This window comes from Esox lucius, chromosome 25 (assembly GCF_011004845.1).
Source record: "Esox lucius isolate fEsoLuc1 chromosome 25, fEsoLuc1.pri, whole genome shotgun sequence".
In the NCBI taxonomy this organism is placed as follows: Eukaryota; Metazoa; Chordata; class Actinopteri; order Esociformes; family Esocidae; genus Esox; species Esox lucius.
This window is the reverse complement of record NC_047593.1, coordinates 13,235,707-13,253,044: the sequence shown is the minus strand read 5'-3', so window position 1 is coordinate 13,253,044 and position 17,338 is coordinate 13,235,707. Positions and strand designations below refer to the sequence as shown.

Sequence of the window (17,338 nt, the reverse complement as noted above, 5' to 3'; positions counted from 1 at the left end):
GGCCTGGAATCTCAGTCCGACGCCACAAACCTTGTGTAAAGTGCATTTATTCCAACAGAAATAGCCCCCCCCCCCATCAATACTGCACAGCAGTTGCCTGGGTAACCCTGATGTTTACATGGACAGGCAGGTTTCAGTTGAAGGCACCGGGGTCCACATACGGGTAGGCCATGAAATGTCCAAGTTTGTTGCCTGCCTGGTCATAATGCAGCATGCGGAAGCACCGCTCACAGAACAGGCACGGATCATTTGGTGCAAATGGGTCATTTGTGGTTAACCACCTGGAGGGGGAGGAGGGGGGAGAGTGACAACTAATAAACGGAATTGTAAGAGCTTTGAATCAGAGTAGCAAAATATTCACACTGAAAGTTGTAATGTACAGTCATCTATCTGGCACTATTTCCTGGGCGGGTAAAATGAACGGAGAGAAACAAATGGCCCCGTGATAACCTATTGTGGTGCAGTCGCTCTCCACACACCTGCCGATGTAGACGTGACAGACGGCGCACTTCCTGGTCAGGACCCGGTGCTTGTGGGTAAGGAGAGGATACAGTTTCCTGTCCAGGCAGTCATCCCTGTGGGCCAGTCTGGCGAGTGAGAAACAGGAAGTGCATGAGCATAATTGACGGAACCGTTTCTGAAAAGACGGGCCGAGGCCGCAGTTTTGTTTCGGGTGTGAAGGGTGCCGACTCGCTAGCAGCACTGATTCAGAGACTCTGGAGACTTGTCACACTGCAAAACCGGCGTCCTTTCACGGTTAGCACTCACGGCAAATGGAAGTAGTCAGAAGGCTTTACCAGATCGAATCGCTCTGGGAAACGTAGAAACGGCTGATCCGCATCACAGAGGAACGAGAAAACCCCCAGGCACCTTAGAATCGATCAATGGAGGGAATTCATCCAGTCCGTCCAGAGCCCTAATTTCCCCTGTCCCACTGCGTCATCAGAAATTAGGCCGACTCGGTAATAGTGACTACAGACATGTGCTCACCGGCCACGCTGATCCTTACACCGGCTTGCTAACATAAAACCGCCGAATGGTTGTTGTTCCACCGGGCGTCAAAACGGGGAAAGCACCTGATCTGAGCGACTAGGTCGCGATGTGATTGTCGTCGTCGGCTGCGGTGGTCCCAGCATCTCAAGAAGGGCATCGCCCGAAACACACAACGCATCGAAACCATTCAAGATGGTGGCAAATACTAGATAGATACCCGACACTACATAAGTGTAACTAATAAAAGGGCCAGTGAGTATACAAGAGTGATAATAGTTGGGTGACAGTGATTCATAGATACGTGACTACGGTTTCACTTGGTCAAAATGGAACAACGTGTTTTAAGAGGCTCTGACCTGATGTCGGTGACTATGACGACGTGCTCGCAGTCTCCCTGGTGACAGAACAGGTAAGGGTAACCGACCTTCAGTGTCAGATCGTAGAAACAGGTGTCCTCCATTTTCGCCTTGGCAAACGGGGGAAAGTCTCTGGTCTTCGCCCACTCGATGCTGGTCCTGAAATATACCATGAAATTTGCTGAGACGTTAACTACTGCACACAGAAATTCATATTCAATCATCCATGTGTCAGAATCAGAAAGGGCTTTATTGCCAAGCAAGTTTTACAACAAACAAGGAATTAGTTTTGGCCTATTAGTGCATACAATTTATACCAAAAAAATAAAAACAATAGACTGCGAGCAATACGTTAATAAATAACAAATATAGAGAACAATCCAAGAATTGTCACAGAACACTGATTTAACACACAAAATTAGACAAAAATGGTGCACCAAACAGCTGAGGCCACCATCTGCAGCGCCATAGAATGGCAATGGGAATATTTATTCAAGCACATGGCTCAGTGGACGGGAGGCCACATCCAATTGTTTTTCCTCATTTCCAATGGGACTTGGTCTGACATTGGACCAGATTAGATGTTGGTCGATGACAAATCGGATCCTTCTCGGGTTAACTCCAGTGCCGCCCTCTGCATGGTTCACCTATGATCTGTGACTTTGGTCACGGATCGGCGAAACGAATGCAATGAATCTCTTAATCTCCGGTCTAACGGCTGATTCTGAAGGTCAGAAAAAGAATGTGTATCCTGATGTAACCTGATCTGCCACTACCACTCACAGATTAGCATCGGTTCTGCAAAAGACAGGACTCGTTTTGACTAGTTTCTGATTCATCAGCATGAAAGGGAGACGTCACAGCCTTCGACAATTCGCTGGACCCCCGGGCACTGTAAGTATTCTGCAACCAAGATTCGAACACCTGGCCACAGTGACACACTGTGACGCACTGACCCACCTCACCACTCAGGAGTCTGAGATTATTCCCTTGTGACAGCGAGTAATTGTTTTGCACACTTTACACATTTTGGATGAAGTCTGAGTGCGTTTGATGGGGCAAAGTGCATTGGATGTCTTCGGGGTGAGGTGAAAGTTCAATACACAAGAGTGTGGATCGAGACGTGCTTTAGAAGATTTGGGTAGGTGGAGATGAGAGGAGCTACACAGACATGTCAGAAAGATAAAGAGAAAGAAAGAGGACTTACTCGCTTATGTCTTGACACTCAGGGTAACGCATGTCATTGTAGAAGACCCCTTCGAAGTAGAAGAAGGCCGATTTGAAGTGATCCTAAAACAAACATTGAATATTGACACTGAACAAAGAGTGTCGTTTTAAGAGGGTGATTTTAAAGGGGCTCCAGATTCTCTGTGAATACGTCTGTGTACAATTAGGTGAGGGATAGACAGAAGACCACATGAGGAAAAACCATAGAAGAAGAAAAAAAAAAAAAAGGAAGTAGGACATGTAGATTCAATTCGAGGCCCAGTCAACTATATGATGTGCATTACTCCTTCCTACAAAAAGGACTATCCTGAACAAACTGAAATACATGTAAAACCAGATACTTACAACCAAGCTAAATGCTCCTTTATACTCCAGCCTTTTTGACCTGAAGTAACCTAGCCAAATGCTGTGTTTTAATGCAGGGCTGAAACAAAATCTTGCAAGACCCTTCACAGTGCACACACCTTTGAACCTATTGAAAAACATCAGTCTGTTTCCAACTGCATGGCTCAACGATATTATTGTTTTATTAAACATTCCATTATGGTATCATATACTGATGAGCCAAAACATTATGACCATTCACAGATTAAGCCAATAATGTTGAGCATCTCCTAATGACAAGTAAATAAAAGGACATTGTCTTATGGGGACCTGTGGTGACCAAGGGACAGGTATACTGACCAACAAGTCCCAGGAGGATTACGTGGCAAATAGGCCTTTTTGACTCGTCATTGGTGCAAATCATCTGGTGTACAACATTCTTTCCATGAGACCGCGTGCCTTGAAGAGACACTATTTTATCAAACCATTTAGAACTTAATGATTTGATGTGTGCGCACGCGCGCATCACCTTGCTGAGGAAGTCCGGTGCCATGTCGGGTGTGTTGCTGAACTCTCCGAAGACCTGCAGGTCACTGATACAGCAGATGGCGTCCCTGAGGTCCACCAGGCTATGGGAGCCCAGCATGTGAAGAGTCATGTGAGGCCTCACATATTTAAACTGGGAGGACGGGGACAGCCATGGGTAAAAATATTAGACTATTTATATCAATTGGGAAAGAAAAGGTTGAGTATATTTCCCAAATGCATGTCTAGGGTCGCATGTAATCATGAAGGCTATTGTTCTGAAGTAATTTCGACTTCCGTTTTCTCTTCTCACAGAGTCTCGGCATGCAGGAACCAAAACATCACCTACTCTCTCGAATATCGCTGGATAGAGAACGTTGATGCTGAGAATGATCTCTCCTTCTGGCACCAAGTCACTGGGGTTATCAGGTCTTTTACCAACTGCCAGGCTCTCCTGAAAGATCAGAACAGACACGCCATCAATTTACTGTCCACATAGCCTCCTCTTCCCTTTACCTGGGTCGTCGTCAAAAGGCAATTATCCTGGGTGTGTATTTGAGGGGTACGCCTAATCCAACTGTGGTCCATATTTAATTGCAAGTGAGACTTTTCAAAGTTCCAGTAGGTCCTCTTCTACCCTGTTCCTAGAGAACTACCCTACGCTGTGTTCTCTACAACCCCAGCTACGACTAACCTGGTTTAGCTTTTTATCTAGATTTGAAGCGTCCGACAGTTGTTGGATAAAAAAAAATAAAAATGACAGTAGCTCTCCAGAAAAAATGGTTGGGTCTGTAGTAGCGCATAACACTTTGAGAAACGGTCACTAGCCACGGATGGTTGAGGCAGCTGTGTATCAAGGTAAGAGTGCTGGACCAGAAACCAAAACATACTCAAACGGACACAATCAGGTGAAGATAATGAAGATTTACATAGCTGCTTAGCTTAATTTAGCCAACATGACCAGTGGTTAACTTCAGACAGGTTACACAAGCCTGTCAGCGATTGAAAAGAGGGACAAATACATGAGCACTTGAAATTAAACCACATCAAGCAGCCACTTTGGTATTACAACTCTCATAAACATGGAGAAGCCCCTAAATTAGCTATTTTGGAAGCATGCGTTTCAGATATTAGGAAGTGGATGACAGAGAATTTCTTGCTCTTAAACTCAAATAAAACAGAAATGCTCCTTTTAGGACCCAAAAAACAAAGAGCGTTGTTAGCAGATCTCACTGTGAACCTCGACGGCTGCATGGTCGTATCCCAAAAAACTGTAAAAAACCTTGGCGTTACCCTTGACCCTGACCTCGCAAAAATTAGAAACTTTCTATCAAAAACTGATGCAGAAAAATTAATTCATGCTTTCGTTACTTCTAGATTAGATTACTGCAATGCTCTTCTCTCTGGTTATCCAGACAAATTAATAAATAAACTTCAATTAGTGCTGCACACAGCTGCTAGAATCCTAACTAGAACAAAAAAATTTGAACACATTACTCCTGTCCTAGCGTCCTTACACTGGCTGCCTGTTAGGGTTAGGGCTGATTTTAAGGTTTTACTGTTAACCTATAAATCAATACATGGACTTGCTCCTACTTACCTTGCTGAAATGATCCAGCCATACATACCTACACGTAACCTTAGATCGCAAGATGCAGGCCTTTTAATTGTACCTAGAATTTCTAAACAAACAGTTGGCGGCAGGGCCTTTTCTCATAGAGCTCCACTCCTGTGGAATGATCTGCCAATTAAGGTTAGAAATGCAAACTCAGTGCAAACTTTCAAGTGTCTACTAAAAACTCATCTCTACAGCACGGTTTATAATTAGGTGTAGCCTGGCCCGGGGGCGTGAAGGTGACCAGTAGGCTTGATACTGTCCACCCTTGCTGTCTTGCCAGGTGGGCTCTCGTCGCCACTGGGATGCCCTCCCTCCAATGCCCTTCGGGGGAAGAGTCACTGGCTTGTTGTTGACTCTCTATTGCGCACTTGTGCAGTTGGGCTGTACGCTGCTAGCAATACTCGGCCCTCATTCAGGGGGGTTGCGGTTGGTGGGTGTCCCTTTGGTTGATGCCTGGCAATGTGGTTGGATTGATTTCCTGCCTGTTGGGCCCTGTCCGGGGCCTCCCCCGGGTAGGGCCACAGTGTCACCGGACCCCCCTGTCTCAGTTTCCAAGGTGTTACGCTGCTATATTATTGTGCTGGGGGACATGAGGGATGTACTACTAACTTTTCTCAGTTTCCTCCAATTTTAAATTTTAGAAGGAGATGAGGTCCTGGTCCACACCTGTGGATTACCTGGTTTGGGGGGACCGTTGCTGTTCCTGTCCTTGTCCACCTGGTCATACTTCTGACCTAGTCTAAAATCGAATATACTCTGGATTTAGCCAAGAGAAATGTATTTATTATTCCAATTGGACTCTTAATATCTCACCCGGCACAGCCAGAAGAGGACTGGTCACCCCTCTGAGCCTGGGTCCTCTCTAGGTTTCTTCCTAAAATTCGACCTTCTTAGGGAGTTTTTCCTAGCCACTGAAATTCAACACTGCTGTTGTTTGCTCCTTGGGGTTTAAGGCCGGGTGTCTCTGTAAAGCACTTTGTGACAACTGCTGTTGTAAAAAGCGCTTTATAAATACATTTTTGATTTGATTGATTTGAAACGGTGCCATCTCTCCCTTTCAATGGTGTTTTGAAGGCGTCCAGAAACCTGTGAGGTTACATCATTTAGTAAAGCCTGTGGTTGGCAGTGCCAACTTGGCACTAAATAAAAACTGCATCAAGAAAACAGTCTTTACACGTTACACCAAATAAGGCACAACGCCGAAATGTTTGGGTCCGCATTTCTGATGCCTTGTTGAAAATGTATTACAACTGTCAACAGCACTATGTTTAAAGTCAGAGGAAATTCCAAATTTGTTACGATTTGAGACTGGATCCACACCACCAGTGAGCATGATAGGTTGTCACAATAGGCAGACGGTTGTCAGTCAAATCATAAGTCAACCAGCCACAAAAACAGGTCACAACACACCAATTCGTTTTGGTAGTGGTCAACCCTGCTGATCTTATCGATCCTCAGCGTGCCTTTGTAGTCCTGTTTCTTCTTCCTCTGTCTGTTGGAACAGAAGAAAATACACGTTAAAGACGTTCTGAAAGGAGAATCACTGATGCATATCCTGTAATCGTCAAGGACATTGTCTGAAAAAGGATAATGACAGTGAAGCAGAGTAATGTTTTACATGAGTGTTTGAAGAGTTGGGTCGGGGGGCACCAACTTGGTGTCAGGAGGCTCATCTTCTGGGTGACAGTGAAGAGCATTGATGCTGAAAGGGCCGGTGGCAGAAAACAGCACATTTGATTCATTTTTCATCCTGAGATGATTAAGAAACTGGCAAAAGGAACAACAAACTACTTTACCAGCCTCATCATCTTATTGGCATCTAATAGAATATCGTCAGGAAACAAGACGAATGTCGACTAGATTAGCCTCAACAACCAGGCTGTTACGTACATTTACATAATTTGATGGTTTTCTATGGCGGTCTTGTTTTCTGTTGTACAGTTACTGTAGTTGTCTCTACGTGTTACACAAACAAAGTAATTTTATGATTTCAAAAGGTAAAAAAGCCAGCTACAGTGCAGTACACACCTGCAGATACCTTTCAACTCATCTAACGTGTCTGCTGCGATTCCCATCTCGTTAACAAACTCGGCATCTCGAGTTTCTTCATCCTTTTCCTCGTAAGAATAGTCAACTGGCTGTAGTTTCTCCAGCCATGCGGTCCTAAATGATCCGACGTGGAATGGTTTGGTATTTATGTCGTTATATTCAAAAACGGGAATATTTTCGTCCGTGTTTGAGGTACTGTTCGCCGCCATCTTTTTTCATTTTAAGGACGTAAAATTGGACAGTGAACACTGGGAAATGTAGTGTTTCGAGAGCAACCCTCTCCTAAACCGAAGACTACCCCAGACAGCAATTTCCCACACGTGTGCTCACGGCCGCTTTAACATAATATTAATGTTTGTTCTCAAGATCAATAATATTTTTATGTACACCATTCTTATACAAAATTATAGATATTAATAATTTATCTTTTTAATTAAAATAATTATTGGTTTAAAACCAATGATTGAGATAAAAATATTATTATTTGACAATTATGGTACAACCGTTTCTCATATTTGGAATAGATTCAGGTGCAGCGATAGATCTCTTAAACCACTTAACTTTAAAACAATTGCTATTTACACCCAAAAAGTCTAAAATATGAAATCACCCGGCTGCTTTCTTCCATCACAACTATGCTGCATTGATTATGACGCTTTCTCTTCCAAAAGAAATTCACATAAATTGCACGTTTCATGCATGGACAAAAGAACAACATCTAGTTGTAGAACAAAATTAGAAGTTGATTCTTCGCCACGCATCGAAATCAACGAATTTTCTGATTTGGAATCCTGTTGGTGTTCCCAGCCAAAGAGGAGTGGAGTAGGACGTCTAAATTAATTGTTACTGTGATGTCGCTGTCATTAACCGCGTCACTTGAAAACCTAGTGTACGCAGATCATGTGACGGACGGATGGCTACAGTCCTAAATCCATATCACATAATTTTGTGGCGACTGCGGGCGGGTAGTGGGTGGTTCATGATTTCGAAACGCCAGCGGGCACTTTTCATTCTTTTTAAAAGCTGGCAAATGGGAATTATTTCTTGTTTCTGAAGAGACCAGAGTCCAACATATCTCTTTAAATTCAAAATTCTGAGACATTTGTTAACTTCGTGCTTTCTTCAAGTGGATTCCTTTGGACCTATTTATTGTATTTTAGATTTTCATTTTATTGCATTTTAGATTTTTTAATAATCCTATAGGTCTGACATGACTGAACTGGAGAATCTTAACATTCATAAGGTAAGGCTTTGACTTAATCATTTTTCTTAGTGTTGAAATGTCAGAACTGATTTAATGTTGAACATTAGCTTATTTTATTAAATCACAGTGTCATAACATAGTGCCCACTGCATGTCCAGAATTAATAAATAAGCGTGCTATAAGATGTTCACCATTTTGTAGGTCATTTTAAAGAATAATTCGAGTCCAAATACCCAGAGACAATAGCAAAGAACATTGGTTGGATTATTTCTCTATATGCATAGCTTTAAAGTACGTAATTAATTTGAAACTCTTAAAACATGTTTTGTAATGACAAACTTTTGTAACCTGTTACAAAACGAACGAACATTTTCACCCGGTGCATATCAAGCGTTTCCGGGGGCCAGTGCCTGGTAATAGAAGAATTATACGCCTTTAAGGAGGCCTAACACTCAATTGTCTAATGGGAATCCTAAATCGGTTGTCACACCTGTTGTTCTTGGCACACAAATGCATGTAATAGTTTTTTAACCAAAGAAGTGAGATTAATACATTTTTAACTCCTGTAGTGCATTGATTCTTTTATTCATTCTTCAAAATAGTTTGGGCTACTTTTAGGCTATGCACAATTATGCATGGATCTTTCTCAACAGATGTTGAGCTTTATTGTAATAATTCAGTATGATGACTTCATGTGTAGCTTTTAATAAACTGGATAACCCTGATTTTCAGATGGACCCAGAGGATCCCATTGTCCTGCAACCTGATGTGTTGTAAGTTATTTTGTTTTACTACGTATATTAAAATATTAAACTACACTGCTTAAGATGACCGCTATGTTAAATTGTATGTTGATAGTCCATTCCTGGCATTTCATCCCACTGTGTGTTCTTCATAATGCCATAGTTATCCATGATTAATGTGGCCCAGACTGACTGTCAGGCTGTTAGCAACACTTTTGAGCAAGTATATACTAGGGAGAATTAAAAAAAAAAGTGAGATGTTGTCTTTGAACAACAGAGATTTGATCCAAGAGAAGCAACCAATGACTTCCATTCAGAGAACGTTATTGGACAATTGCTGCACTGGACCCCTGACCTTTATGACCTGTAACATTATACACCATGGCGGCGCAACCAAGCAATTAGTAAAGTTGCCCCTAAACATTGGCATCACCCCCCCTCCACTCAGCTTAGCCCAGCCCTCGCCATGCACGTTCAGCGTGGCCCTCCCACTCATCCTGGCTCAGGATTCAGTCAGCTCAAGCTAAACTATGACACTAGTACATTATCTATTGTTTTGTTGATTTTCCATACGTCGGCGTCGTTGTTTGGTTGTGGTTGTTCTTTTTTTAATGGCGTCTTTAAAACTATAATTTAATATCTTGGAGCATCTGCGTTGCTGATCCCCAACCCTCGGCCTACCTCAAACGCTCTGATCACACTTCCTCCCCAGGAACTCCCAGGTCAGTTTAGAGGCGGCGCTGAGGGATGGCAACAAAGCTCTTGAGCTCTTCCTCAGCAACCGATTTGCAGATGCCTTGGAGCTCCTACGGCCTTGGTATGGTCTGTCGCCAGTCACTGTGATGCTAGCTTGTTTGAGCCTTGTAGTACCTAAACCTGGGGCCTCAGGTGACCGCTCAAGTCTGTCTGATAGTTACCGTTTGGGATGTCTTTCAGTAAGATGCAGCCTGCACTCAAATTGCCAACCCGTTGTCCTTAGTGGTGTCCAGAATCTGTTTACATTCTGTTTCAGACTGTACATTCATTGATGGGTTTTTGACCTTTGGTACATGCATCTCAAAATGCATCTAGTTTCCATCTAGATGGTTTTTGTTTTGTCCCCTTTTCTCAGGAGGAGCCAGAGTATGTATCATGCAATGGGCTACAGCAGTATATTGTTCATGCAGGCTGGCTTGACCTTTGACCCGAAGGACATGGACAAGGCAATGACTGCTCTGAAGGAGTCCCTGCACACGTGTCAAATGTACTGTATTGTTCTACCAGTAACTACATTTTGACTGTCTAGTTCAGGGAAGGGCTTGTTTTTTAACTTAATATTGGGTTAGAAAAGGAGACTGCAATCTTGAAAGTTGGGTAGCCATTGAACTGTGCATTAGCAGTGGCAGTGCACTCATTTAGCCCACGTTGGCCTAAAAAAAGAGCTGCTTGCATTGGACTGATTTGGCTCACTAAACCTCAAGACTGATTTGGCTCACAGCCCAATTGATTTTGTTTGTCACTGTTATCAGATGCCATTGGCCATTTCACTGTAGCTCAGCAGTTGAAGTGATCATCTCGTTGGCTCACAAAAAAAACCTTATTTTGCAATATTTAAACCTTGAGTATTCATGGCCCACATTGATTTTGTTAGGTAAAGTCAGTAGGACATTGAATTAAATTTGCTATATAACGGCACTAGCCATTTTCCATGTACTGCAGTTGTATGGATTTTAAATGACTATATTGCTAATGCACTGGAGAAGATTCAGCCTGTCAAACATAAGATTGACTGGGCCATGGCAGGATGTTAGTGTTTTCTACTCTCCCAGGTTCAGGAAGAAGCCCAGTGTGGTCCAGGCCTTCACTGAGTGGTTCTACAAGCAGCCGACTAATGACATGACTGAAGGTGAGACGGTAATATTGCAGAACATTGCTAGCAGTATGCGGACAAACGTACATCATTGCGTGTAGTTTAATGGTGGTGTTTAGACACTTTGAGGCAGCTATGAGATTACGGAGGTGGGAGAAACAAGTATGAGCAGGGAGTTGAACCTTGGGTCTTCAGTCGGGGGAGAGGGGAGGGGGGTTGTGAAAGTCAGGAGCTTTGCCGCTAGCCCACATGCTAGCCCACATGCTAGCCCACATGCTCTGCCCCGTTTGTACATACTGCACTTTCTCTCCGGTTGTAGATGTTTACGCATGACCTGGAGTTAGACAAATATTTCGCACAGGTTTGTTTCCGGTTCTTTGTGTCTTAATGGCATGTCTCGCATGTTCCTCGCCCCATGCAGAAGAGATGCACGCCGAGCTGTGCTATGCTGAGGTGCTGATGCAGAAGGCTGCGCTCACCCTTCTGGATGAGAGCGTGATCAGCTTCATCAAAGGAGGAATCAGGATCCGCAACAGTTTTATCATCTACAAGTGAGCAGTGGCTTTTCACACAACTTAGCCAACCGCAGCGTACTGAACTGGCCGGGTTAACGCGACTGGCTATGTGATAAGTGTCCGGTAGGTCAGGACTGCTGTACGAAAGGCAGAAATCAGGTTAGTCAGACTGAGGTTGTTGAGAACGTGCACGCCGATGGCCCTCCAGGAAACAGGGTTGGGGTTAGGACACAACATATTTACGAGTCAAATGTTTTCCAGGTTGACACTTTCAGTCTTCAGCTCGTCTGTCCAAATACCAATATTCCATTGACGACAGCGCTTGTTTTGACCCTGTCTGCTAGGGAGTGCGAAGCCATGTCAACCATGGCCAGGAACCAGGCTGGTCAGATGAGCACCCACGCTGACTTCCGGGGTGGAGTGAACATGGGAATCGGTTCCTTTAACTTAGTAAGAGCATGTTGAGATTTAGCATGTACACAACAAGGGTTCTGTGTGTCTTGGTTGAAGCATGGCGCTCGACATGCCGAGGATGTGGTTCCGCTTCCCAGTGGAAGCGAACGCACTACTGAAAGTCACTCAGGATGAGAGTAGATGCCTAAAAATGAAGACTATAAACTTTGGAATGTTGGAATTCTACTTCAATTTCATTTTTTTTCCCGTTTTTGTTTCAGTATTTGTCTCTTCTGCCAAGCAAGGTTCTCAGACTGTTGGAGTGGATTGGCTTCTCTGGGGACAGAGTAAGTGCGGCAGTCTCTCCACTTCCCTGGGTTCCTATTAAGGGCTTTAACTTCTGACCGGGTTCCATGAAGCTGTAGTGAAAACACGGGGGAACGGGGTACCATTTGAGATGCAGGCTTTGCCTCGCTAATCGCCTTGGGAGGGCCACATCAGAGTGGATGTTCATCACCTTGAACAGAACAAGCAAGGTGTTTTTGTAGTTCATGCCAAAGCCTTGGTCTCCACAGTGCAGTAAACGGCTCCACGAAACGAGTGTATGTTGTTGAGGCTGATTGCGGGGTACCCTGTCCCCCCCCTACCCTGCAGGAGAAGGGCCTGTCTCAGCTGAGGGAGGGGGCAGCCAGCAACAGTCTGCGGTCCATCCTCAGCACTATTTGCCTCCTCATGTACCAGCTCTACATCAGCGTCATACTGGGTAAGGTGTCGATCCACAGGGAGCGTTATTACCCTCTGGTGGGGAAAAGGCGGAACTGCACCGCTTCAAGTCAATAGTACTGTTGCCGTCCACATTGCACACTCGCTGTGGTGTACAAAGTCCCCTCTGTTTTTTTTTTTGTGAAGGGAGATTTGTTTCGTCCATTTGAATGGGGCTGTTAGACTGGCTTTACTTTGACTGAATTTGTGGCCCCGGGGCTGAGTGTACTTGTGTCTCTTGCCTCACGCTGCAGAAATGAGAGAGCTGCTTGGTTTCTGACTGCTTAACTTCCACAGACATTAGGGCTGATTGATGCCTTCACGTCTGTCTCCTTAGGTACTGGTGAAGGGAACCTGGTAGAGTCTGAAGCTCTTCTCGAGCCCTACATTAAAAAGTTCCCCAAAGTAAGTGGAGTCTCTCTTAGAGGTTCTTCACGCTTGGTCCTCTCTGCTGCTGACACACACGGTTTCTGCTTTAGGGGGCCCTGATTATCTTCTACCAAGCCAGGATTGCTGTGCTTAGGGGCAACTTTGAATTGGTAAGTACTCTCCCTAATACTCTCCATAATAGGTTTTGGGTCATATCAGTGATCTGTAATGACATGAAAATCGTTGTAATTCTTTTAAATAATAATCTTTCTCACATGCCGCTTTGATTTGCTCAAACCTGAAAATGTAGCCCATGTCTCTGGATCGTATTTCGCAACATCTGAGAACAAACGGCTGAGATCTTTGAGTCAACAATCCAAAAATAAACCACTAACACGGCCTAAGGAGCAAGGCAGGCTGTTCAAAATAGTGTCCTTAAATTCGTTTACGATATGACACTAGGTCGTACGTTTGATGGGGATTATCCACCCTGAGGAAAATCTTTTGGTAAGGAATACCAGAGTCCTCTAACCCGATGGGGTCCGCATAAATCCATATCTAAAATACATGCGAACCCTCCAGCCGACACTACCTGATTGTTTCTTCGGCTGTTTTTTGGCGCTGTTTTTTTTCTGGGGCAAGTACTAGCGGGAATGGAAGCCAAAAATGTAACGACGTGTATCCATCCGCCAGGCCCAGGAGTTGTTCCTGGAGTGCATAGCCACGCAGCAGGAGTGGCATCAGATCCACCATCTGTGTTACTGGGAGCTCATGTGGACCTACTGCTTCCAGCAGAACTGGCTGGAGGCCTACAAGTGTGCAGACCTCCTCTGTAAAGAGAGCAAGTGGTCCCAGGTAGAGACACGCCTCTTATTATTTCACCTGGTTAGGGCTGTTTCAACCTGGCTCAGATTACATCCTGTGAACCATCTGTCTTTTTACCCCATGTAACCAAACGGGATGTGGAACATTTTCCCCTCCTATTTGAAATGTCGACCCACTGGTATTTCTGACTTGGTCTTCTGGCAGGCCATGTACGTGTTCCAGAAAGCCTCCATCCTGAGCATGATGCCCGAGGAAGAGGTGGAGAAAACTGGGGAGAATGTGGAACAGCTGTTCATGTATGTTTTAGTTAAAGAGTCTTTATTTTTGTTACACCCCTAGGGCAGTGGTTCCCAACCAGGGGTACTAGGACCCTTGGGGGTACTTGGCCTCTCCACAGGGGGTACTTGAAAACACTCATGACACCATAGACGTACTAGTGAAATTTACTTGAGGGGGTAATTCAGGGGTACCCTGAGCTGAGCAACATCTTTTGGGGGGGGGGTACAGTAATTGAAAAAGTTTGGGGGCCACTGTCCTAGGGCACTATACAACAGGGGTAGCCTGGTCCTGGAGAACCTGTTTTAGTCAGAACTGAAGCCCTGCTCAGTTCTGATGTGAAAAGACACTGTCACACTTATGTAAAGGTGGCTTTGTTGCTGGGTTAAATCTGTGTCTTCTAGGCAAGTGGAGAGCTTGCGGCTGCGGATTGCAGGGAAGTCCATCCCGACAGAGAAGTTTGCCGCAAAGAAAGCTCAGCGGTACTCTGCCGCCGAACCAGTGAAGCTGGCGATTCCAGCATTGGTGGGAACACACACCCTTTTGACTTATTTTAAAGCAATTCACTTTAAGCATGACACCTTGGCGCTGACATGCACTGTCCGCATCGCAGGAAATGATATATGTGTGGAATGGCTTCACTGCAGTCGGGAAAAGACCTGAACTGACTCAAAGAATTCTGGTTACTATTGAGAAGGCAGAGGAGGAACTGAAGAATGGCCAGAGTGAGTGGAAACGTATATTCTAGCTCTTTCACTGTGTTAAAGGTGGAAAACGTATGTCAACTTATTTTTTGCAGATGTTTAACTGTGGCCTTCTGACTACAGTTTGGTGTATAGGATCATTTGTGTATCACTTTGTAGAAAATGCCCTGTTGTGTTTTGTCAGTGTATAAAATTCCCGGAAAAGACAGCCACAAACATCTGTAATTCTCTGACCATTTTGAGCTAAGTATAGTTTACATGGCCTGAAAGGGGAGTGCCTAGGGAACACTCTCTTCTTTGCAGTTTTTGGCTGAGACTTATGGCTGTTGGAGCTGTTTTTTTTTTTTTTAATGGCTCATCACAAATGAAAACGCCATCTGGTGGTCGGAGCTAGAAATGTATACACTACATGAATGCTACAATAGACTGTCTCTGGAACATGAGGGTGGTTTTGCTATACTATCCATCCAAAGGTAAGCTGAGTACTGTTGCTGAAAACATGAACATGTTTCTTTCTAGATGAGCACTGCAAAATATCTTTTTTCCAGACTCGTCAGAGTACCATGTGGATGACCAGTGCGTGGTCCAGATGCTAAAGGGGCTTTGTCTGAGACATCTGGGCCTTCTTGAAGACGCTGAACTCTGCTTTACACATGTCATCTCCAGGTTAGACCCTACAAATAGCAATAAATGTTAGGTTTTTTTTCTTGCAAAGTTGAGTAAACATTTTTAAAAGCAGATTTGATTCCCTTGTGAAGGCTAAAGAGTTAGTTTACCAATGATTAGTAATGCGTTCATCACTGTCCTGGAAGGCAATTTTGGCTTCAGTCATGGACCATTTTGAAGAGTACACCCTTTTTTCAAATTAAATGTTAAGGTGTGACCCAATCATCACTTGAGTGTTAGAGTTTAAAGGGGTGTTAATGATTTTGCTGATCATTAAGGAAAGTAGTTAGTGTTTCTCTTCGGGGGAGTCCATCGTTCTCAAAACGATGCATGGTGAAATAATGGGACATGATTGAATGTCTAATAAAACAAAATTGTCTAACAGTAAACCAACTTAAAAGAATAGATTCTCAAAGTGGCACTGTTGATTTCAAATGTATGATTTGTTTTTGCTAGCGAGAGCCATATCAAGCATGACCTCTACTTGGTGCCATATAGCATGTATGAACTGGGTCTTGTCTACAAGCAGCAAGGTGACTTGGGGAAGGCTACAACCACCATAGAAAATGCAAAGTGAGTGCCTCTTGAAACCCGCCCGACTATCTAGAAGGCACTGGATGAGGGGTTGTGTATTGAATACTAATATCTGGATGTTCACAGGCTCAACTACAAGGACTATAGCATGGAGTCGAGGCTACACTTCCGCATCCATGCCTCACTTAACAGTATGAGCGCCTCAATGGCCAAATGCTCAAACCACCGCACCTCAGCTTGATGACGTGGAGGCTGAAGAGGAACTTCGGACGGTCTTGCACCTGTTACCATGGTTACACGACCCTCCCATTCTGGCTTGTAGGACACTTTTGTAACAGTCATTAATGCACGTTTTAAGGTGTCGTCATCAACGTGCAGTTTACCAAACTAGTGAGCTGCATACTCATGTTAAATTTGGGCACCCCTTTTTTTTTTTTTTTATATAATCTTTGATTTGAGTGTCTACGAGTATCTGCACACTGTCCTCTGCATACTTGTTTACAAATAAGACTTATGAATTATACCCTGTTGTGGTTTTAGTCCTTCTGAAAGATGATATGGTGAAATACATTCTGCTAGTCAGGTGCAGTAATATTGCGACTCTTTCCATCTGTGATTGTACCATGTAATGGGTTGCTCTAAAGAACGTTTAACATTTCTGGAAATGAAAGGAAAGTGTTTCAATTGTCAACTGTCATTTAGTTAAAGTGAGATCCTACCACAGCCATGACAGTCACTCAGATCTCCAAGGTGTTGCCTTACAAACTGTACAATAAAGTTTGTTGGCTGAGCAAACAGCTATATAGACAGTATTTGATTTAGTAAATCCCTTATTACCACAACAAAGGTCCTGAATTATACTGGGTTTGTGGAATAGCTTTGTAACTGTAAGTATAGTTATATTTGAGTATCTGCTTTAAGATACTTTTGGCTTTCTATGAGTATTCAAACACACAGGCCAAAATGTACTTCAATTTTAACATCACTATTCAGGTACTAAGTTAGAAGTTGGTACACTTGTATTTTACAATCTTTCTGGAACACTTCATTGCCTTTCACTTTCTCAACAGATTTTATAGACAGAGTAAAAAATATTTTTGCTGTCAATCTACACAATAGCCCATAAAATGTATGACATTTTTGCCAATAAATAAATTGTGCCATTAAATAAAAACTGAAGTATTCAGTGCTTTGCCTTTGCCAGAGATCAGTTGAGTCTGTTTGGGCATTCCTCTACCACTTTTTCTCGCCTGGATTTTGTCACTTTCTTCCATTCTTTAGATATTCTTAAGCTCTGTCTGATTTTATGGGGAGCGTTGGTGAACTGCAATCTTCAGGTCTCACCTCAGATTTTCAATGGACTATAAATCTTACGATCAATCGTAAGATCACAGTTTCAACAGGAT

The 17,338-nt window shown here is 43.6% G+C and overlaps 2 protein-coding genes across 4 annotated transcripts; one reads left to right on the top strand and one right to left on the bottom strand.

Annotated features, from left to right (window-relative positions):
* Nucleotides 1-29: 29 nt before the first annotated feature.
* Nucleotides 30-7,431, bottom strand: snapc3 (small nuclear RNA activating complex, polypeptide 3). Of its 2 annotated transcripts, none has more exons than XM_010888393.5 (9): nucleotides 7,072-7,431; nucleotides 6,662-6,745; nucleotides 6,454-6,535; nucleotides 3,775-3,879; nucleotides 3,430-3,579; nucleotides 2,557-2,639; nucleotides 1,350-1,508; nucleotides 480-587; nucleotides 30-281 (listed from the first exon to the last, which is right to left on the bottom strand). In XM_010888393.5, the coding sequence occupies exons 1-9, from the start codon at nucleotides 7,299-7,301 to the stop codon at nucleotides 134-136; spliced, it is 1,149 nt and encodes a 382-aa protein (XP_010886695.1). In that variant the 5' UTR covers nucleotides 7,302-7,431; the 3' UTR covers nucleotides 30-133. The 2 variants fall into 2 exon arrangements, with proteins under 2 accessions (XP_010886695.1, XP_010886696.1); XM_010888394.4 differs by having other exon boundaries at nucleotides 6,662-6,810; nucleotides 7,072-7,159.
* A 169-nt stretch (nucleotides 7,432-7,600) lies between these two features.
* LOC105020983 (tetratricopeptide repeat protein 39B) lies at nucleotides 7,601-17,105 on the top strand. 2 transcript variants are annotated; one of them, XM_010888395.5, is made up of 18 exons: nucleotides 7,601-8,335; nucleotides 9,029-9,069; nucleotides 9,752-9,856; nucleotides 10,151-10,282; nucleotides 10,848-10,924; nucleotides 11,310-11,439; nucleotides 11,748-11,853; nucleotides 12,078-12,143; nucleotides 12,451-12,559; nucleotides 12,896-12,963; nucleotides 13,038-13,097; nucleotides 13,621-13,782; nucleotides 13,957-14,048; nucleotides 14,433-14,553; nucleotides 14,642-14,753; nucleotides 15,281-15,398; nucleotides 15,855-15,971; nucleotides 16,059-17,105. In XM_010888395.5, exons 1-18 carry the CDS (start codon nucleotides 8,303-8,305, stop codon nucleotides 16,171-16,173), a joined length of 1,764 nt encoding a protein of 587 aa, XP_010886697.2. In that variant the 5' UTR covers nucleotides 7,601-8,302; the 3' UTR covers nucleotides 16,174-17,105. The 2 variants fall into 2 exon arrangements, with proteins under 2 accessions (XP_010886697.2, XP_010886698.2); XM_010888396.5 differs by lacking the exon at nucleotides 7,601-8,335 and adding an exon at nucleotides 8,772-8,835.
* Nucleotides 17,106-17,338: the final 233 nt, after the last annotated feature.